Here is a 23,534-nt window from a genome sequence, read left to right as displayed (position 1 = left end):
AATCCCAGTCCAGGTTAGGCAGAGTCCCTCATTGACTCTCTTCAAGAGGAATCTTGACTCTCTTCAAGAGGAATCTTGATGAGTGGATGGGAGATCGTAGGTTTACCCCGGGTATCACTTCTGTGTCACTGTTAGACAGAGGCACAGTATACTAACCTCGAAAAAGGGCATATCAAAATAAATTTAAAATGGGTGGCGAAAGCCAAACACATTCTGGCTAGGCTTATAAATGCCCTAGGGCAGATAGCCTAGTATGAACCTATGAACCTATGTCTGTAACCCGGGGACTGCCTGTACAGCATGTGAGGTTGGGGACAAATGAAAAACTGTGGAAGAATTAGAAAAGGAATCCGAGAGAAACCTTTAGGAGATATGGCACAAAGGATATGCTAAATTCTTGCATGTTCATTTGGCTGTGGTGTTCCGTGAACTTCTGGTAGACATTTTTAATTAGGAACCGTTTGGGTAAAACTGAGACTAAAACTGTTTTTTATTGCAGAACCTTGAAGTTAGGAGGGAGTCTGGTAACTATATATACTTGCCTTGGTTCTCAAGAAAATTTACATTATTCAATATAGCAGGCTGGAAGTGTCCACTGCAGGCTGGTAGAGTTCCTGAATGCCAGTTTTCTGGCTTATGTGAGACAGCTTGGGTTCACTTACCAGAGATCTTGCCAGGCAAATTCAGTTCTTTGACTGGGGCACCAAGGGAAGTAGATAGTGATGTGACATAGCTGAATTTCAGTTAGGTTTTTGACACAGTCAAAAAAGAATTATTGATAGAAAAATTAAAGGATTTGAAAGCGAGTCTTAGAATAATGACATTTATTGGAAAGTGGCTGACAAACTGGAAGTGGAGGGAAGTTGTTTGCAGGTAGAATTCTTAAGGAGCAAAGTGTCATAGGATTCCGTGCCGATACTAGATCTGTTTAGAACATTTGTGTCCTATTTACCTCTGGTTGCATATAACAAGGTTAGCTAATAAGCTTTATGTTACATGATTCATTTTATTTAGTCTTTTTATGGTTGAGGAGGGGGTCAGTCTGTGTCTGCTGTCACTGTGGACAAACATAAGGGAGCTAGGACTTAATGTATATAAAAAAAAAAAAAAGGAAGGTTCTGCAAATTGGCAGAGGGCACATAAAATGTAAATGTTTCTTGTGGTAACCTTCAGCAGAAAAAAAAAAGAAAAGATTAAAAAAATATTTTTACTTACTAGCACTATCCAAATGCTTAGGCATGCTTGCATCCTGAAAAGCATTCTTTCTGGTAGACATCTAACAGTAAGGAAGCGTGACCTCCTTCATAGTTTGTTTTGTATTATTTATGTAAGGGATTATGCTGGGGTCTCCAGTCATAACCAAGTCGGATTTCAAGACATTTCCATTGAGATCAGAGTGAAGTGAAACTTGGAGATGACTCTATAGACATCCATGGTGAGAACACCATAACACTGCCTGCCACACACACACACACACACACACACACACACACACACACACACACACACACACTGTGCAAACAAACACAGAGCTGCCAGAAGCCAGGTGTCCTGATGGTTTAAAAGCTGTTTTGGCTTCCTGACGTTGTATGGTGGCTGGCACTACCTCCTGGTAAGCTTCTGATAAGCTCTTGTGCAAGACTACAGCTTACCTGCACTGATACTTAACATAGGGAATTATGATTGGGTGCTGATCGTAATGACCATATTGTTTGACATGGATGCCAAGAAATTCGCTCTCGAAGTGAATCTTGGCATCAATGTCAAGAGCACACAATTTTTCATTACAGTCAGAGATCTTATCATAATTCTGTGCTGTGCATGGAGATTTGTTTTCTCCATGTACAACTAGTTTGTGAAAAATTAGATTTAAAAATGTGATTCTTTGAAAGCTGGTAAAGCAGTGGGAAAGTGGTTGACGTCTTGCATATTCCCAGTGTAAGGGAAGCAGTAACAACCAAAATACTGAGTGCACTTTAGCAGACAGCAGGCAGAAACAGGAGTTGAAACAAAGCTGTTTCATGCCATTTTGCTGCTGTTTTCTAGTCTGCTTTTAGTGTAGACTCCATTGTTAGCAGCATCTAGAGGGTACATAACAATTTGTTAAGTTTGTGCCCCGTTCTGTAGTAGCACTTAACCAGGATATTATTTAACCACTCTTATAATTATGGCACTCCATGCACTACAAAAAACTTTTAAGTACCTTTATTATGTCAGAAGATACTGAATATAGTTATTTTATCTTGAATCTGGAGCATAATTGTGTCTCTCTGCTTACTAAAATGTATTTTGTGTATGTTGTACTGGCAGTTTTGGGGGCAACAGTCTAATAACTCACAATAAAAGGACTATGAAATTCTCATAATGTCATTTTTGGTTGATATTCTTGAAATGATCAGTTGCACATGATGGCAAAATCTAGATGTTTAATTTATGTACATTGGGTCAAACAGGACTATTATTGCTTTGTAAAAAATGTATACAGAAAATGAACCTAAGCAATTGGTGTTCAGTACACCACATGAACTGTTAGAAATGGGTGAATACAGGGAAACTGACATCAGATTTGGCCACACCTGGGATGGCAGTGTGATCTAATGAAAATCATAACAGACAAGCTATGGGGAGAGCAGTTGCTGAAATTTGTCCACAGAGTGCAGAGCACAACATAAAAGCACCCCCCCCCAAAAAAAAAAAAAAAAAAAACACACGATAATCATTGAATGTTCTGTGTACTGCTAGAAATACCTATTGGTATATGAGGCATCTCTTCCACTTTACTGATCCTAACTAAGGAAAAAGATGGACAGTATTTGCATTCGGATCTATATTACGAAATCAAAAACCCGTTTGAGCGAACACTACAATACTGACACACATAGCCTGAACCGCAAATACGGTGAACCCCCTAAACCGTGAAATTTCAAATCTCGAATTGTCCTATTCGGCCAACACCACCGAGCGCTACATACTACATACCCAAACATAATAAATAAAACGCATACATACACTAACCAAACCCTACACTAAACCTTATATAAATTACTATCTATGCACTTACCTTAACCTGCACCCTAACCCTAAGGTCCATAACTATCACACACTTACCTTACAGAGCTATACTGCAGACAGGCCAACCATGACACTTCGACATTTTGTGTTTTGCGGTTTTGAACGTTCGCCATTAACGTAGTTCGCGCGATACGTGTCTGTTGTGGTGTTCACTCAAACGGGTTTTCGATCTTGTAATATAGACCCCTGCATTGATGGAAGGACAGATCAGATCTGATGCCAATATAGTAGAAACCTATGGACTGTGGCTGTTGTCTGACCTTTTAAAGGGAATTTAATGGAAGGTATAAAATGCACAAAAAAGTGCAATAGATAACCGACTGATCACTCCTGCAGTATTACTAATAAAAATGAGATATTCTGCCAGGATACCAAATCCTAGGCATCTTCCCCTACCACCATATATGTGATGTATGAAAAAGGTGCACTAAAACTCTGAGAAGTGCAAGGGATGCACTGGCATATGAAGTATTTAGTAGTTTCTTGCTTCAGACCTGAAAGCCAGCAAGACAGAAATGAAAAGAGACGTTTAAAAAGTACATGTCAACCAGAAGATGGGATAAGGAAAGGTTTCACATTGGTCAATAACTGAAACCAAGAAAAGAAGGGTGAAGAGGGGTGGGATGTAATATTATAAAAGTGATCAGTCCCACTCCTACTGTTATGGTGAGTTCTTGCACAAATCTACTATGTCCTTCATATGATTACTGTTGTAGTATTACTGTCAAGTGGGAAGAGTCCCAAAGATTTCTAAATCTCAAAGGGGAGGAATGAAGAGTTGAGATGAACTGCAGTCTAAAATTTCTTGCAAGATGGACCCAGTGAATCCAGCTCTAGTTCTAGGAAAGGCATCAATTTTGTAGTGTTAGATATGTACGGAAGACTAAGTAGCAAACAATAAAATGGATTTACAGTCTAGACCTGTAGAAAAAAAAAAGGCACTACAGGAAGCTACAGCTTAAGGAAGAATAATGAGTAGGAGAGACTGGGTGGCAAGCATTTTTGAATTTTGGAATTCCTAGGAGTAAACTGAGAAGGGACAAATCCTGAATAGGTTTCCGTTTTCCCTACTTTCTGGGAACCAGGAACAGTCTCTGTTCTCTGCTGAAGAGGAGAGACTAATTCTATTGTGCCCACAGGAAGCAAAAGCCTGTCCAGTTGCAAGGATTAAGTGGTGCTGGTTCGATGGAACTGGAGGAATGCCTTATCTGAGCGGAAGAGAGTGCCATGGCATCCTGTAATCACTCTGAATTATTTAGAGAACTTAATGGTCTCTGATGATTTGATTCCAGAATAGAAGGAATAGAGACATCTTGGATTGAGGTGTAAGAAGTAGACCAAGGTGGGGAAGGGGTGTTGGGAGGCAGATAGTCACAACGAGGTTGGTTTGTCAGGAAAGGAAGGGTTAGACCCGTTAAACTCCTGCTTGAGTTTTTTTTGCCCTTTGTCTAAAAGGGATCCGCATTGGAAGGGTAATGTCTCTAAAACATTGGTACAGGAGAAAAAGATTTGCTTAACATCTTGCATAATTTTGCTTTTCTTCTGAAGATTTTTGAAAATGTCAGCAACAGCAGGACCAAAAACAGTATTTCTATTCAGAGGGGCATTTAATATATTGGATTTACCATCTTCAGGAAGACAGTGAAGCCGAAATCTGGAAAATCTCCTCAAAACTGAACCAATAGCAGATTCTGTCACTGGAGAAGGGATTATCTGCATTTAACAGAATGCCTAGCTACCCGAGTATCAAAATTCAATACAGAAAGAGCAGAAGACTTGCTTTCAGAGTCAGACAAATCAAATAAAAGCTTAACAGTGTCTCCCAGCAAAGACGAGATATACCTAGCCATGTGTGTTTTAACAGCCTAAAAGTCAAGAGTAGAGAAGGTATAAATGATTTTTCAGTAGCCACACCATCCTTACTAGAAAGGACTTTGGTGGAAGACAGGAGTTTTAGTAGGCTTAGATTCCAAGGAAATAGTAGGGTCAGATAATGGGCTCTTAAACAATTTTGTGGGAGTCTGGGACTTTATAAAATGTATCCCCTCTTCCTGGGAATAGGATATTGGGTTTAATGGTTCATGAAAATAGAGCCAAAGTCTTGAAAAGCCTCAAGGATAGGAGGAATGACTGAAGGTTTTGGAACTCCCATGTACAAAAGATCATATCATCTTTTTTGCATGCCTGATGTGCTTCCATTCCCATTGATAATGGTGCATCATCCTCAACACTGTGTCCACAAAGGAAAGTTTCTGTAAGGGAGAATCTGAGGATATAGTGTCATCCTGTTCAGACTCTTGCCCAACAGATGGGTGAATCTGAGAGCTGTAAACCGAAGAATCTGATCCCCCTCAGAATCTGAATCTTCTCCTCTGAAGAACGATACCCACATCTCTTCATCCACGATAGCTTTCAGGTTGATATTCATTCACCCTGCTGTCAACTGATAGCTGAATAATGAGAGGTGGCTGCAAAACAAACATAATTAAGCCACAGCTGAGAAACTACTAACGTATGTTAGCAAATGCAATTTAAATGTTTTATTAAATGGTGGCAGTAAAAAGCACAAAAGACCAGGAGAAAAGTTGAAGAAAATACTATTCCCAAATTTCACAAAACTCTGCTTCTGCAATTTGCCCTTTAGACCAGAGTCAAAGCTGAAGTGCTGGAACACTTTTTAATACACAATGAAGTGAGTGGGTGTGCCTCTAATTGTAGTACTAAAGAAAGGCAATTTGAGAGATTCACATTTGTGCCAATATTTAAAAGGTTCTATTATTGATTGCATTAGTTTTGTGTACTTAATGTGTGGGGATTGTTTATCAAAGGTTGAAGATGGAGGCAAAATAATCTACTAATATCCACAACGATTAGTACTGCTGTAATGGTCTTTTCTTTGGAGTAGTGTCTGTAGCAGCATCACTGCAGAGGGGAGTGGATCAAGTGTCCCAGCAGACTCCTGAAACACAACGCTACCTCAATGATATCTTGAAGAAGGGTAAAGATGATAGCTACTTGAGCAAACTGTGAATAGTACTAGAAGTTGAAGTAGATAAATGCGAGTCCTGTAGCAGATATGTAAAGATGGATGTACAAGTCACCTGGTAAGACGGAGGCCATATTTTAAAGTAGAGTCAGATTTGAGGCTGGACTTTTCTGCTGAATGCATTTATTTCAAAATGGGTCTGCTTGGGAATGGATGAACAGATGTGATCCAAACCCATGCTATGATCCAGGATGAGACTGTTGGACAAGATCCTGAAGTATTTCGACTACGATAAATGAAGTAAATTATTGCAACCACAGAACAAAACCAGTGAAAAACAGCTCTACTTTCCACAAAAATGGATTTTATTATAAAAACTCTAAGTCTCTAGCGCTTCGGCTGTTGCCTTTAGAGAGTAAAAAACCTTACCCTCTAAAACCCCACAATATATATCCAAGACATTTATCATTTCAATAAATCAATTATACAATTTAATAAAACAGCTCAAAGCTGCCAATAAAACAATCGGTATATAAAACCTTGCCAATTACACTCCTTGTTGAGCCCTCTGGGCTGTAAAGTTTCATATTTCATAATAAGAATGGCTTCCTTTTTCCTCAGAACATATTTCAGCAAATCATCACCATACTGATGTTTTATTTGTTCTAAAACTGTAACCTTCGTATCCTTTATGCCCCCCCCCCATGTGTCAAATGAAAATGTTCTGCTACTGGACTTGACATTTTTTTATTTCTCACATCCCTCATATGTTCTTTTATTCTCTGTGCAAAACTTCTTTTGGTCTCCCCTATATAATTTTTTCCACATGAACACTTAATCAAATAAATTACACCTCTACTCAAGCAAGAATAAACACCCAAGGTATTAAAACTCGTATCTCCTATTTTTTCTGCCTCATTTATTATATACTGGCAGACTGAACATTTTCCGCAAGGAAAAGTCCCCTTCTTAATAACAGTGTCTCCTAACCTTTGTACTGGTCTTCTATACCTTCCTCGTACTAGAAAATCTTTTAGACTGCGTCCCCTTTGATACACAAAGTTCCATATCTGACAAGGAGAGCACCTCTTTTCTAATCTGTTTCCAATAACTTTTCACTATTTCATTCAACTTATTGGAAAAAAACAGTATACTTAGTAACAAAAATATATCTAAACCTTCTTTCTCTTTTTTTTATTATTTTTTTGAATTCATTGTTCATAATAGTTTTTTATTAGATATTCCCTTGTTATTTTCTTTGTATAATTTTACATAACTTTGTTTTACTTCTAAATTATAACCTCTCTCTATAAAATTAAACATCATGCATTTGGCTTCTTCTCTTGCCTGTTCAACATCACTACACAACCTCTTTATTCTTAGCATTTCACCATAAGGTATACATTTTAAAGTATGTTCTGGATGACAACTTGTAGCATGCAACATCCTACTTGCCTGATTAAACTTCCTATATATAAAAGTATATATCTTTTTGCCTATTTGTCCTTTCAAGGAAATATCAAAAAAAATTAATTTCCGTACCAATCTGAATCGCATCAAATTTAATTTTATAATTATTATTATTTAAATATTCTATAAATTCAAGTGCCAAATTATTTCTGCCTCTACAGATGAATACCAAATCATCGATAAAGCGAAAATACTTTACCACATACCTGTTGAAAAACTGACTTCTATAAATGTATTCATTCTCTACTAACCCCATAAATAAATTGACATAAACTGGGGCGAATGCCGCACCCATAGCTGTTCCTACATTTTGTTTATACAAAGTTCCATCAAACTCAAAAATATTATTTGTTAAACAAAAATGTATAAGTTCCATAGTATATTGAGTCCTTGGTGTATCCCTCAAAAAATGTTGTACAGCTCTTAGACCTAAATAATTTTCTATGCTTGTATATAAACTAACTACGTCCGCTGTGATAAAAAACATGTCCTTAGTCCACCCTATTTCCTGTATTTTTCCTAGGAAATCATACGAGTCCCTAATATAAGATGGCAATTTAACCACTTCTTTAACTAATATTTCATGCAAAAAACTGCCTACATTGTATGTAAAACATCCAGTGGCTGAAACTATTGGACGACCAGGAGGTTGTTGCAAATTTTTGTGTAATTTAGGGGGGGGTTTAGAGGGTAAGGCTTTTTACTCTGTAAAGGCAACAGCCAAGGCGCTAGAGACTTAGAGTTTTTATAATAAAATCCATTTTTGTGGAAAGTAGAGCTGTTTTTCACTGGTTTTGTTCTGTGGTTGCAATAAGATCCTGAAGTAGTTTGACCCTTTTACACCTGTTAGATTGGTATTTCATGTTTTTTTCCCCAAATAAAATGCCATAGTATTGCATAAACTACCAAATAAAGAAATTCCCACTTCATTTTCTTGAATGTTATTATCAAAGGCTGAATGTAATTATGCTGACTGACGAGCATTTAGCTTGCTCTGTGGCACAAGGAAATGCAGGCAGTATTTATGTGGAAAGACTGACCTTTAATCAGTTAACAGCCTCTGTTGTGTATTTTGAAACAAAGGAAAAGAGGTGTAGGTATGGTTGTTGCAAGGATGCAACATTAGTCTTCTTATAGGTTCACAGTTAAGCAACAAGCTAGCTAGCCTTGTAGGCCATGAGTCTATATCATATGTTCAAAGTTTTATAACTTCGAACATTAAAATATCAAATTTAAATGTTCAAAGTTATAAAACTTCAAACATATGAACCCCCCCCCAAAACTAACGACTGTAGGAAGGGGGGCAAGCCCCCCTGCACCCCCCATATACCAACTCCGAGACTGCACTACAGTGCAGTAAGGGAAATCTTCCCTTTATCGCACTATACTGCAGTCTTGGAGTTGGTATAAAGAGTAGGGGGGTGTGGGGGGTGCAGCGGGGCTTGCCCCCCTGGCTACACTAGTCAGGTAAGTTATTTTTTTTTTTTTTTAAATTATATGTTCGATGTTTGAATCTTTGAACATTTAAATTCGATTATTTAACATTCAAAGTTTTCAAACTTTGAGCATATAATCTAGACCCACAGGCCATATTAAGCTTAGGCAGTTTCCTGTGGTGACAATTAAACTCTGTAGCTCTTGTCTGTGCGGTAAATATCTTAACCAATATGCCAACCCGTTATGTGATTTGGGGTTGAAGAAACTAAGCAGCATGCATTTCTCAGGACTTTCAACAAGTGCAGTGTATACAAAAACTACAAACTGAGCTTCAGTGATCCAGTAAAGGTGTTCTCTGTTTCAGCAGTTGCCAGTAATCGGTAAATGTATCCAAGAAAAAAAAATCACAAAAGAACTAGTATCACAAGTTTTATGCAATCCTAAAAGACTGGCCCTAAAGTTGCACCCTACATTTTATGACTGACAAAATGCAAAGTGGTTGTGTGCGTGTCAAAAGACTATATGTGGAACTAGAGTACCAAGTCCTTAGTATGACAAGCTATTGCATACCTCATCCACAATTTAAGACTTAGAGGAAGGCTGTGACTTTTTTTTTTTGGCATGAAACCGTGGGAGATGCTGCCAGTTTGGCATTCTTCAATTTCTTTCACAAACCAAAATGGCGTAAATATTTCCATATCTGCTGCACTCCCCAGTAAGAAATGGCTTAGCTGAAAAGATTTATTCAAACATTTGAGAAGACTCCCTAGGCCAGGAGTCTTTAATGCAGATCTTCAACTCTGGATAGAGTACACCAAAATATATTACACACAGCCACTAGCACATTGCCTAAAATTATATTGATGAACATAGTTTAAGCCTGGAAGTAGATCTTTTCAGTCCAATGTTTGCAAAACTGGTAAGTGGCAATCTGGTCAGGTTGTCTCAGGATTTGGATCTTTGTCTCACACCACTGATATTGGAAGTGTAAATCTGCCAAAACTACCAAATATGATTGCAGCTTTAAAGAATTAGCAGCTTACCAGACAGTCTTAGCTAGATGGATGATCAAGCTACTGCCTAGAAGGCTTTCCAGAAGATGGTTGTGTGTGGCCTTACTCTGGATGGATGACTAAATCCATAGCTCTAAAAGGCTGGATAACCACAGCTGTACTCTAGGCCATAGCTCTCAACCTCTTAGCACAAGAAATCGGGGGGTACAATGGCCGAAAAATAGGGACCATTTTTAAATATTGCTCTTATAAACAGTTCCTAGAATTAAAAAAATATTTTTTCCATGCATTTTTCTGAAGGATATGAAGTCTGAAACTCAAATGTCTGTCATTATTTAATGAATTAAATCTTCACTGATTTGCCAGAAAACCACATTTTTTATGAGGCACAGACCAAAAATATGAGGCACAAATCTGGACATTTTGTGAAAATCTGGAAAATTGAGAGGTTATGTTCTAGGAATAATGACTGGCTTGACAAGTACTGTTGGGTAGCTGTATTAACTGTAAACCATTAAAGAGCAATGACCAGGTAAACCCTCCAGAGGGAGTGATCATTTTGGAATTTCAGTTAGGTCCCTCTGCAAACTTCAAATTAAGGCTAACTCATTAGATGTGCTAGTTGTAGCCAAAGCTCCATACACGCACACACACATGTGCATATAATATATACACACATACACTGAAGTAGATGAGTAGCGAAGGAACCCCCATCAGATAATAAACATGTGAGGAAGAAAGTAGTTAAAATTAATATAAAGTAGAAAATGGAGTAGAGGTTGTATTTACTTCCCCTGAAGTTAAAGTGATGGGAAGGAAGTGCAGTGCTTGCACATTACTGTGTATGTGGGGTGTTTTTTTTTTCTTTTTTGGCCTTCATTTATCTCTTTGCTAACCATTTCCAAAGGAAGTTCCCCAAACTACTGACTATTTTTAGCCATTTTTGCGGTTTGTGTATAAATTCTTCCATCTGTAAAATGGTTCAACACTTTTTTCATGAATTTTTCAGTGGATATCCTTGCACAATTTACTCTCATAATGGCTTCATTAACATCAGAAATTTTACTGCCAGTCAAACTAACTGGCAGCAAGTCTGTTGACCCTAAGCAGGATATTTCTCAACCTGTTTATCTAGAACTAATAGTTGTCAGATTGACCTTAGCTAATTAGTTATTTGCTTTTTTTCATTTGTTAATCAGGTTAGAATACTGATCCAGACAGACATTTTTAAGGTTAATCCTGGGAGTATGTGTACATAGCAATCTCAGCATTTTGCCTTTCCATGAGAATGGCATGGGATGTCTTAGCTGTCAGTAGTCTGTATATATAAGGCTGAAATACAATTGATTAGGAAGACTATAGAACAGGTATGCAGCTCAGCCAGGTGTGGAAATAAGGTACATAAGAAAGGCTGGTGGTGGAATGCAGAGTCCAGGAATTCATCAAAGAAAAGAGGACTGCAGAAAATAGTGGGAGATAGAAAAGTTTGACTGGGCTAATAAGGAATACTTGTTAGCTTACAGAAAGGCTAAGAGAACAGTTGCAATAGCAAAGAACACTAAATCAGATGCAGTCTTCTAGTTTCTGGGAAATGGCTCTTTAAATGGCAAAAATCTCTATCAGATTTCAAGGCAAAGACAGAAAGATAAAGAAGATATTGAAACACCTTTCATAAGGTATTCCAGCAACAACCTGCTCACCAGTCCACAGGACTTGAAAGGCAAATAGAAGGAATACTTCAGCAGCTTCTGAGTGAAGAAAACCCACAGAAGCTGTACTCACATCCTACGATGAAAGAAGAGGAGGAGCGCACTCTACAATTTAAAAACACCACTAAGGAAAATGGAATTAAGGGAAAGTAGACTCGGATGAGGTCACAGGAAATATGATAAAAGCCATTCTACCGTAACTCATCCAGCATCTTTGAGGTTACTCATAGCAGTATGGAGAGAAAGGCATATCTCGGATGAATGGAGAATAAGCATACTAGTGCCATTGTACAAGAACAAAAGAGACAGGACAGTTCATAACATTGGGCAGTACAGAGTATCAATCACTTTTTTCACACTGCACGAATGATCTGGAGAGACTGATTGCTAAGAGTATGCAGTGTTGTAGAAAGCAAGATAGGAGATGAGCAGTTCAGATTTAGATCAGGATGAATTACAACTTGCCGATGTTTGCAGTGAGAAAGATAGTTGAGAAGAAGCTAGAGATGAGGAAGAAGTCCAATTGGGCATTCCTAGACTTTAAGAAAGCACATGACACGGTCCCAACAAAGCTGATTTTGGCAGTTCTGTGATGGTTCAAAGTCCCAGAAAAAAATGTTAGAATTAGTGGAGGCCATGTACAAGGGCTGGAATACTTTATGAACAATGTCTGAACTCAGAGTGGTTCCCAGTGGGAGTGGGTGTCCATCGGGGTTCATCTTTTAGCCCACTGTTGCTCATACAGGTGATTAACTACATTAGCAAATGAGTAGAAGGGGACAGATCAACAAAATTGCCTTATGCAGACGAGGTGGCTTTACAGGCAGGCTTTGGACAATAACTTCAACAAAGGGCAAGGCAATGGAATGCAAAACTAAAGGCACATGGAATGAAACTGAGCACAGGTGAGATGGTTGCAATGATAGCAAATGAGGGAAATCCAGGTAAACTGAGAATTTAGATAAAAGGGAAACTAGTGTAACAGGTTAACAGCTTCAGGTACCTGGGAAGGATGGTTTAGAAGAGAAGCCTCAATGAGGAGATCAAAGCCAGAATCAGAGGGGCTGCAGCCATTTGGCACAGAGTGCTAGGGGTAGTATATGGCAAAAGAATGCTGAAGAAACTGAAAAGCAAGGTATGAAAAACAGTGGTGTGAATAGTATTATTGTACGGAAATATGGGCAGTGAAGGCAGATCATCTCTAGCTTCCTCAGCTGAATTGCCTGATATGGGGAGGTTAGATGTACACTGTGGGGCAGACGAAGAAATAAGGACATTAAAGCAGAAGTCCAAGTAGCTATAATTAAAGAGAAAGTCAAAGAGAACAAATACAGTGGTTCAGGCACATGTACAGGAAAGCAGAAGACAAATGGGAGGAAGGTGTTTGAGAAGACCTGCAACAGTCGGATATGACTGTTGACAGATGTAAGACAATGCCATTGAATTGAGAAAGATGGCGACAGTTGCCACAACACCCTTACCTGATGTAGAAAATAGGAAAGGGGGGGGTCGATGGGGGGTTGATAATCTTGATAGTCATAACCATCGTCCGGTAATTCTGCAGCTGTCTCCATCGCAAGCCTTTGCTTAGTCCGTGCGCATCACCTTCCTTGTCTTACTGATGTACTTTGTGAAAGATGAGCAAACTGCATATCTGAATGTATATTTGCAAGAGCTTATTGTCAGAGTTTGGTGAGCTTTTAAGACACTTTGCCTGCAGATATACTGCATGTTTAGCAATGCAGGTTTTATACTGTGCCTTCAATAAAGCATCTTGTCATTAGGAGATATGGTGCACTGTATGTACTAACTGCAACTAATATCCAGATATATCTTGTATGGTGATCTTATGGTTATCTTAGGGGAAGGAAATGGTGTCTTGATAATTTTGAGCCTTAAATGAAGAGATGTGTGTATATATATGTGTATATGTGTGTATGTATGTATGTGTGTGTATATATATATATATATATATATATATATATATATATATATATATATATATATATATATATATGTTTGTTTAGTTAATACAATCACACTTTCTTGTGCAAAATGTGTATGCATTTTTTTAGTACTTACTTTCTGCTGGAGCTTTCCTTTTTACATTTGAAATGAATATTTCTTCTGCTGAGCTTCTGCTGTCCTCTTCATCTGATTCTGTCAAGAGAGAAACCAGAACCTTTGCAGTGATTTATTGCAGTTATTGTATATATTTATTTATTGTTGTAGCTCAAAATGCGTGGTATGCAGTACATGCATATTTAAAATGCTAGGTCACCATTTCGTACTTTGAGAGCCACCGGCTTCCAAGAGGACCAGCAGACAGAACATAATTTCATTAAATTTGACTTTGACGTCTGCAACATTCAGTACCCATTTGCTCTTTCATAGCAGGATACTAACATTACCCAGAATTTCATATTTGTCTTTGTTTATAGCTGAGAAGTTCCTACATAGGCTGACTGAGATCATTTTGACAGCAAATGCTCCGTATTGTTAATTATATTAATCCATAAGCAAAATATCAGTAGCTTTAAGTTTGCTTCCCAAGATCAGAAATAGTAAAATGCTTGTATTAATCGTGTTTATTGGTTTAGACCCTACATTGCTGGTTTTCATACTTGGAAATAAGCCAGCAATTATGAAATAGTAAGATGTCCAAAAAAACAGGACAATGGACTTGATTTTTTTTGCTTCTATACACTTTATTAACTTCACTGAAATGGGTATACATACAATTAAAAAATGCATAGATTCTTCCTTTTCATATATTACACATATATGGTTGCTTTCTTAAGTTATTCATTTTAACATTTACATACATTGCTCCAGTTCTGCCTTCCCTCAAATTTCACTCCTCCTCCTGAACATTATTCTGCATGTATTGTTCCTAAAGATCCCATTTATTTCTTTGTAGTTGCTCCACCTACAACTTATTTCCTTTGCACCATTCAAGAACTCTGTTATAGTTTAGTGTTTGCTTTTCTGTTTTCTAATTGCTTTGTGTCAGCCAACAGCTAGAAAATCAGTAGGGCCTTACTATGTCTAGACAATTCAGTTTCTGTATCTCAGCTCAAAGAATCATTTCCTTAGTTACAGTAATTTGCTCCCCCAGCATTTCTAATAAAGTACCCTTCAGGCAATAGTTCAAATCTACAAAATCATTGCATTCCTGAAGGTGTGTTCTCAAGTACCCCCTCTCTCCCATCACACTTTCAATAACTGCTTACTGTTTACCTGTGGAAAAAAATTTCTGAAGTCTACTTGGGGTGTAAAAAGTAGTGGGGGAAAAACTGATTCCCGGTAAAGACTGCTGGAGAAGTGTACTATGACATTTTTTTTTTGTTTGTTTATTTGCTCTAATCCCTACTTGCCCTGTTGAATATGTTGGTTGATATGGTTCCACATGTAACCTGCATATTACTCAAACTCAGAACAATAAAAATTGTAACAGATGGTCAGAAAGAGGACCCTCCAAGTAAAGGTCTTCATATACTACAATATGGTACACTTACTGTTATGGAGTAACTGTATAGGCATAGTTCCAATATTTAATAGCATATGGACCTTAAGGCTGGTCTAATTTTATGAAGAAAAATTAGTAAGGCAAGTAAGAGCAAGACTTAATTTGTAGGCAAAATGCATTGAGGAATGTAATATTTAACCTTATTCAAAAACAATTATTTCATCTTTTTTTGTGTTGTACAAACTGAAGAATGTAAAGTCAGTGTTGAACTATTTACTGGCTTATTCTGCTATTGTCAGTGTTGCAAACTATTTTACATTACTGGATTGTTCCCAGTCTGCCAGTTTTGTATTAGTGTATCTGTGTATTCCTGTTTTTCCTGTTTAGTTGATGTACCATTCTTGTGTCATTGCTGCTGTTTTGTCTGACCCTATTATGTTTACATCACTTTCTAAACCTTGTTATTGTGCAGTAGCTTTTTTGAATACCTATAGTGATTGCTGATGAAATGCCTAACAGAGCTCTAAGGAATCTCTGTGGCTTATTAATTGTATGCATTTGAGATTGCTTCATCTGTTTAATCCCCAGTTTGCATGGATTACTGAAATGACCTCGGTATTTGACATTCTTGAGACAAATTCTCAGCTGTAAGCAGTGAGAAACTCATTCAGATTTTGGGATCAAGCCATATGCAAATCATGTTTTCTTGTAATAGTAACCGTAGTATTCATCAAGTCATTGGCTCCATTTGCTTCGTAGAGTCACCTGTATTTTTCCGTTCACGTTAGTTCCTGTGCTAATTTACTTTTGAGAATATTCCTGGTACTTTTCCTTCCTTTGAGTAAGTGTTAATTACATGGCATCCAGTTTTGTTTTGATATTTCTGCTGGCATTCCTGTAAATCAGGATGTTAATGTTAAAGCCTGTACAATATTCAAGATGTCTCTGCGACTGTTAATGCGCACTTGTTTTGCAGTTTGAGAAGCTCGGAAAGGTATAAAGTACACCTAAGCCAAATGACCAGAAATATCAACAGACTTAACTTAGAGTTAAAGTTTGTATTCCTATCCTGTGCCAGCAGTTTCTGACATAATGGCCCTACCCAATAGTAATCTGTTAATCTACACCCATTTCTATGCTGAATACTTTCTAAACCCAGTACTTTATGGCCATCTATATACAAAGTATTACACTCTACATCGATGTCTAATTTTAATTCCGTATCCTGCATATTAATTCTCAGTGGTTCATGCCGCAAGTCTGGTTGACATGTAAATGTATAAACTCTTTTTACTTTGTAGCACCACCAAATGGCTTATTTCCACACTTTTGTTCAACAGTTGACAAATTGTTCTTGTCGCACTTGTTTTACGACTTCCACATCATTTTTTTAAACGTATTGAATTATCACTTAAGACACAAACATTTATATAAAAAAACCCGTTATGTTCACAGTTACAAACATTATACATTACATACATTTTTATATACTTATTAATACAGTATTATACACATTGCTCATTTTCTGCCTTCCCTTAAAACTTATTCCACCTTCAAAACATTGTTCTGCTTGTGTTCTAATATTCACTTTTTTCTATGTAATTTGCATCTGTTCTTTTTCTAAAGATCCCACTTTCAGTTCTTTTATCTCTTGTTACAATACTCACTGCTTCAAATACAGTTGGTTTCGAGTGATTTGTATTTTCTGGCAATTACTTTTTTGGTGGCAACCAGAATTAAAAATAACAAGACCTTATGTCTAGGCAATTTAGATCCTGTATACCAGTTAAAAAAAAAAAAATAATAATAACTTCCTTATTTACACCTATTTGCTCATCCAATATTTCTGACCATAGAACTCCGTAGGGAATTTTTTAAAGTCTGCCAACTCTCCACACTCCCAAAACATACGTCCTCCGTTCTCTTTCTTCCTCATCACACCTCCAGTATTTGCTGTCTGCCTGAGGAAAAATTCTTTGGAGTCTGCTTGGGGTACAAAAATACCTATGCAAAGACTTCCAAGCAAAAATCCTAAGTATTTTAGACTTTTTTTCATATTTGGGAGCCATACACATGTCCTCTCATTGTTTCCTTGTGAATTGCTTATCCAGTCTCTTCCTAATTTTTTTTAACCTCCTCTGATTCCTAAGCAATATTGTACATGCCCTATGAATTATCCCTTATTTAACAGCAGCTTCTAATGTCGATTCAACTAAAAACTCTGCAAGATCAGGTCTTTCGCTAAGGATTGCCCTATTCCTTTCTCTTTACATACACTGATGATCAGTCCCTGATAGAGAGACTTACACTCTTAGCTCAGATTATGCATTTTTAGGTATGATTCCACATTTGTTTAATTGAAAGGCAGCACTTCTCCCCTGACTTTAGCAACAAATTAAGACGCTTGAAATTTAATTCAGCAAGTGTGTCTGTGGCTCTTTCTCATGTCTATTTGCATGGCTTGGTTTTTCATGTCTCCTCACTTTATCACTACGATTTTTGTTTGACTCCTAGTTAATGTTAGGCACATCCATTTCCTTAGTGATTTGTTTCTGGCTACGTGCTGGCAATTTCATTCACAACCTACAAGGGTGGGTCTGTTTCACTTAATTACTTGCTCATTATTTCATTTCATATACCACAGACTTCATTACTGAATTGTTCAGCTCACCACATTCGTAATGTTTGGCTCTGTTATTCAGCTGATTAATAGAAGCATTTGTAGTCCTTGTAAGACTCTGTGCCGTAGTAAAGAGCAAAATGTAATGTCAAATTCTTTAGAGGCAGAACTTCTAATGCAGAGACTTTTTTAATACCTTTAAGGCTTCTCCAGCAGTATGAAGGAGTGTAGCATACCACCTTTTCAGGTTTCTCTCCTAATCCATTTACACTGAGGAATTATGAGATTTCTAAATGAAACTTCCAGTTTTCTAGAATGCAGCAAAAGTCTAGCCAGGATGAACTGTGTACTTAAAATACAGAAACTCTTGAAAGTATTTATTACTTTTGCATATCTGTTTCATCAGTTGTGGCAAATGTTTGTGCTCTTGACACCATGTAGTGTCTGAGGTCAGTAAGTAAGACAGGGCTCCTGAGCTGTGCTATAACCTCACTGGGTTGTATACTTAAACTGAATTCAGAGGAAGAACTGTATCATGTGAGATGCACATCAATGTGCAAAAAAAAGAAAAGTAAGTACTGCCCCTTAATAACCTTTCAAACTAAGCAGCTCATGAAAGTTGGAGACAAAGCCTGAAAAAAAACCTTATCACTGTATAAGAAACCGTACCAAATTGCAAGTTCTTAAAAAAAAAAAAAAAACGCCTCCACTACCCAGACATACAATCAAAACCCAATCTTTTTTTCTTAAAACCTAAACAACTTCTTGAAACCAGGCAGAAAACCCACCCGAATCCTTTTCTATAAGAATCAAGCAACAGTGTCTAAAATAGGCACTTCATATCCACCTCCACCCCAATCACCAGCTCCGCAAACAATGAGCCCCATTTATCTCTCCATTTCTCACTTATACCAACTTCCACATCCTAACTCATCTTAAAAAAACTGCCCCCACAAAAGCCATTAAAATTTTTTCTAAAACTAAGCCTGCAACTCTGACTCCTGAAAACCTGCCAGACTAATACCTTGCTATAGTCTCTGAGGGTATAAGTTGCCCAGAATCCACTCTCTTATAAATAGATCCAAACCAGAAAACTATACTGTAGCCTTGTTGAAAACTTCCTTTGTAACGCCATTCCACCAAGGTGAGACATCACTGCATTATCTATTGCCCTATAGCAATACTCCTTCACTTCAAAGTACTTGACAGGTGTTTTAATTCAAAAATATCCTATTTTTACTCCAAACAAACTGTTCTCTCCTACTCAACATAGTTTTTGGCCCTAACACAGCACTGAAACCACCCTAATTCACTTCCTAGACACTGTCTCCCAAAGCTGAAACTCTGGCGACATTATTTGTACTTCTTTCCGTAACCTGTCTAACCTTTGATCAGTTTCTCACAAACTTCTCCATAAGCTCCATTTCCTAGGTGTGGCACCCTCCTCTATAAGCTGGTTCACCAGCTACCTCAGCAGTCACACTCAGTCTGTCAAATGGGTAGACTCTCACTCCAGCTTCCTCCCAGTCACAACAGGTGTCTCTCGAGAATCTATTCTTAGATCAGTTTGACTGAAAATGATGGGGTAGATTATAAGTGATGTATAATGTTTGCAACTGGGACTGAGTCAGTATGGTTTGTGATGTAAAATGCTTGCAACTAGGACTGTGTCGGTGTGGTTTGTGATTATTAAACACAACATAAGCAAAGAGGTTTAAAAAAGGGACTAGAATTGAATGTATTTAATGTTGCTTAGGTTATGTAATATATAGCAATGTATGTAAAGTATAATGTTTATTTTGTTAGTGTTAATTTGTTAATACAGTTTGATTAGTTTTGTATAAATGTAAATTTGCTCATGTTACAAGTGATAATTCAGTAAAGGTGTTTTAAAAAATCTATTTGTAGACCACGTCTCTTCAACACTTCTATAAGTGACATCAACAAGGAATCAAAATTTGTTTCCATTATTTAGTATGCTGACAGCTCTACCCTGGTGTGTTCTCCACCCTGTCTATCCACCCTTCATAACACTACCCAGAATGCCTTCACCTCCACTGAAAAATGGCTACAGAAATCCCACCTACTTTTGAACCCCCCCCCCTTCAAAAAAAAAAAATGCTCATTTCAGAAATACACAGCCACACAGCAATGCCTCAACATTGTGTCCTCGGACAACACTATACCACCCATTCTAAACTACTAGGTATTATTGATAACCAGCTAATGTCTAATCTTTACATAGACACAGCATTAAAAAAAATCAAGCTGGGGTCTCTATACAGAGCCAGAGACTTCCTCAGTCTCTATACAGAGCCAGAGACTTCCTCAACAACCACAGTATGAAAATGGCAGCCACTTCCCTGATCCTCTTCCCCAGCCTCCAGTATGCCTCAACGATAATTAACAATCTCCAATTAACAACTTAATGTTGAACAGTGTAACAAAAGTTAGTAAATTTTTACTGTGGATCACAAGAAACATTCAAGTGGGTCAAATTCTCTTACTAGGCCTCCGATACCCAGTTGGTCAGGGCACACAAGATAGTCAACCACCCATCCAAATCTCTCTCACTGCCTAACCTCATTCAGTGGCACACACCAAATGTAAAGCTATGATCCAAAGAAGTTTTCTAGTTGCATCCCAGAATTCCAAAAACTTTCATGAAGGACTCATTTTTCTCAATAAGCATCTCTGAGTTTGGGAGTGTGTCCCAAAGTTTAATCAGACTCTTAAACAATATTTAAGGCTTTGTGTGTCTTCTTTTTAGTGTAATTTTAATATCTAAACTATGCAACTGCATCATACCCACAGACTGTTTTTCTGTGTTACTATTTATTATTCTGCCTCCTGTTTCAACCACAATTCATGTAGTATTTCTTAACGGACAATAAGGTATTTCCAGTCCTTGTATAACTACATGGTTGTAATACTACTGCTGTGTAAATCTGACTAAACTTTATAATAAAGTAGGAATGCTGACGTACTGTATCTCTATGTATACACTGTCATTTTATAAGCATTACCAATATTGTAGTCCGGAGCTTTTCTCCGTTGGCCTCTGCTGAAAATGATCAACTATCCCTAGTCAGACTTTCCCAGTAAACAAGCAAGTTATTTATTTATTTACATTTGTTTACCGGGAGAGTCCGACTGGGCCAGAAGCCCATTTTCAGTGCAGGCCCAGGGAGAAAAGCTCCACAGAAGTACAAGCAATATACAATAATTAGATAGTACAACAGTATACATACAGTACGATGCAGAATATATATATCTTTTAGTTAGTCTGTACAGAGTAGTACAGTTTTCTAGTAAATACAGGTTCAAAAAGAAAAACACAAGCATTTCAGTGAAGATCATTGTGAGAAAAAATAATGTTAGCAGTGTATACATATTAAATAATAGTTGCTACCAAATGAGATTTCCTTTATATTTATTTTTGAGTAGTAATAAACACTTAGGAGTGAGAGAAAATGAGGTAAGGAGTGGACAGTGTGTTGAGAGCGTTATAGATATCTTGTCAGTCAGGTTTGGCACAAGAGCAATGCCATTTCTTGGATAGATGTTCAAATAGTTGTTTAAAACTGGCAGATTCAGGAGTGTTTTGGAGGGTGTGGGGTAGAGAGTTCCATAATTTGGCTATCTGATTTGAGAATAGGTTATTTAAATTAATTTAAATAAATGTAGCTGGCTTCTTAGAAGTAAATCTTTATACCTCATGTTGATCCCCAGTCACTTAAGATATAGATCAGCGTGGTAGAGACCAGTCGCCACAGTAGTCCTAAAGAGGGAGGATTCTCCTTAGTCTGGCAATCCACCCCTAAAGTGTCTGGGGTGATGGATCACTTTGAGTAGCATATATAGGCATCGCAGATGTATTTTGTGGAGGACTCCCTTATACTTCTCCCATGCTGTGGTTTCAACATGAGCATACTGGCAAAATGAGCAAGATGCTACAACATTTCCAGAAAGTAATGTAGTTAAATCAGATTTTTTTTCTAAGGAGGCAGTTTTTTTTTTCCATTTCTAATTTGAGCATGAGCTTGGCACTTAACTCTTTTTTATGGATAGGGCAGTGAGGACAGCAGGCACCAGTGTAGCAAGTGACACCATGCCTGGCTGTATCTGATGGATTTGTTGACTATTTCAAGGCATCCTTCAGTTCAGTACCACTCCCTTTAATCACAACATCCTCTCTGCACTGAAAGTGAGAGAGAGAAACTGATGTAGAATGTAAAGGATAGCAAGATTTTCATGGCTCCAGTAATCCATTTTAAGATAAACAAAGGAGTCTTTGGCAATGTTTTTTTTTTAATTGGTGCCAGCAGTAGCAGAGAACCCAGCACAATTGGTGGAGGACATAGCATGGATGTATAACTGTACAGAATGCCTCCCACTAAGAGGCAATAACAAGCACAGCAGTTTTTGGGGGGGGGGGGTCACAGCAGCCATAGACTCCCTGAAGGCTTGTTGTGCCTTTGTCTGGTGTCGATCAGGGTTCTCCTGTCTACTAACCTCCATACCGGTGGCCATGAGGCAGGACAGCTAGCCACAGGCCTGTCATATCCAAAGGGCATAAAATGTCCTACACCCTTCTCCAGTGCTGTTACCAGATGTTCCACCCAGTATAAGCAGTGAATCAAAAGATTCTCAGCCAAAAAGGGGCCACCAGATCAGTTCCACTAGGCTAAAGGAGATCTTGATACTATTCAAACTTCTTTCATTGCCAGAAAAGACAAAGTACCTCAGACCAATAGCAATCTTGACAAAATCTTTACTCCAAAAAAAAAGTTCCCGATCGCCTCTGTGCAAACATCTCTCCCATACTTGTAAAGAGAGAACTGTGTGTGCTTTTTGGACTTCCAGGGTGCCTAGTTGCTCATAAAATTTGTAAGGGAATTGACGAGATTCTTACACTTCTGGGTTGGAGCCAGTCGTTAGCAGTGCCAGGGTCTGCAATTTGGTCACCCAATGGCTGCTAGGTTGTTTTCCCTCAGTGGATGACCAAGGATGCTGCACACCAAAGACTACAGTGTGCAAGACGTCTTCTCTTACCTTTATAACAGCCTCTTAGCAGCCTTTATCTCTAAACAATGTATTGTACAGCCCAGTAGTATTTATTGCTTTTTTCCAACACTTCGATATTACAGCAAACATGGTTGAGTAAGGTCAGTTTGCCATCAGAAAGAGAGTCCCTCTGATCCAGTGAGCTGTTCCTCAACTTCTGCAAGATCTGTCCTTGCAAGCCTTTGCCTTGGAACTCTAGGATGTTCATTGTGTTTCACTGTTGCAGTCGTTACACTTGGGTTATCCTGCTGGCAGGCTACCCGCAGTCTGCCAGAGTTCCAAAGTCTAGGTCTGGCGTCTGTTGCTGTCGCCTCTTCCCTGACGTCAGTGCGCCAGGGGTATAAAAGATGCAGTCGATGCCATTTTCTTCTGTCTTTCTTGCCACGTGGTGCCCGAAGCAAAAGCAATTAGCAAGTGCTGGTCGGCCGACTCCTGAGATTTTCAAAATCGAATTTCAGAACCGAAGTCTTCAATAAAGCTAAGTACCCCGTTGGGGAAACTTTTTCTTGCTCCAGACCGATGTCAGTAAAAGTTAACAATTGTATTTCTTGTGGGAAGCAAATACCTCATAAGGATTTTCACTCTTACTGTATTCCTTGCTTAGGCCCTGACCCCGACATTGCTAGTTGTCGGTTTTGTGCTAGATTCAACCAACGCACAATAAAGCGTCAAGTTTGATTTTGCTTTACAT

The 23,534-nt window shown here is 38.1% G+C and overlaps 2 protein-coding genes across 3 annotated transcripts in view; one reads left to right on the top strand and one right to left on the bottom strand.

Moving 5' to 3' along the window:
- PPAT (phosphoribosyl pyrophosphate amidotransferase) overlaps window positions 1-23,534 on the top strand; it is a gene marked incomplete in the record, with an annotated part of 1,466,229 nt that overhangs the window by 115,864 nt on the left and 1,326,831 nt on the right.
- PAICS (phosphoribosylaminoimidazole carboxylase and phosphoribosylaminoimidazolesuccinocarboxamide synthase) overlaps window positions 1-23,534 on the bottom strand; it is a 1,039,115-nt gene that overhangs the window by 753,059 nt on the left and 262,522 nt on the right. For both annotated transcript variants that reach the window (XM_044062488.1, XM_044062489.1), the window contains one exon: window positions 13,770-13,847. In XM_044062488.1, coding sequence (XP_043918423.1) covers window positions 13,770-13,847 — 78 coding nt within the window. The remainder of the gene's footprint in view (window positions 1-13,769; window positions 13,848-23,534) is intronic.

The sequence above is a fragment of the Protopterus annectens genome, chromosome 2.part1, assembly GCF_019279795.1.
Source record: "Protopterus annectens isolate FY-2018-M chromosome 2.part1, PAN1.0, whole genome shotgun sequence".
In the NCBI taxonomy this organism is placed as follows: domain Eukaryota; kingdom Metazoa; phylum Chordata; order Ceratodontiformes; family Protopteridae; genus Protopterus; species Protopterus annectens.
The sequence above is the reverse complement of the archived record's forward strand: the minus strand, read 5'-3'. Positions and strand labels throughout refer to the sequence as shown.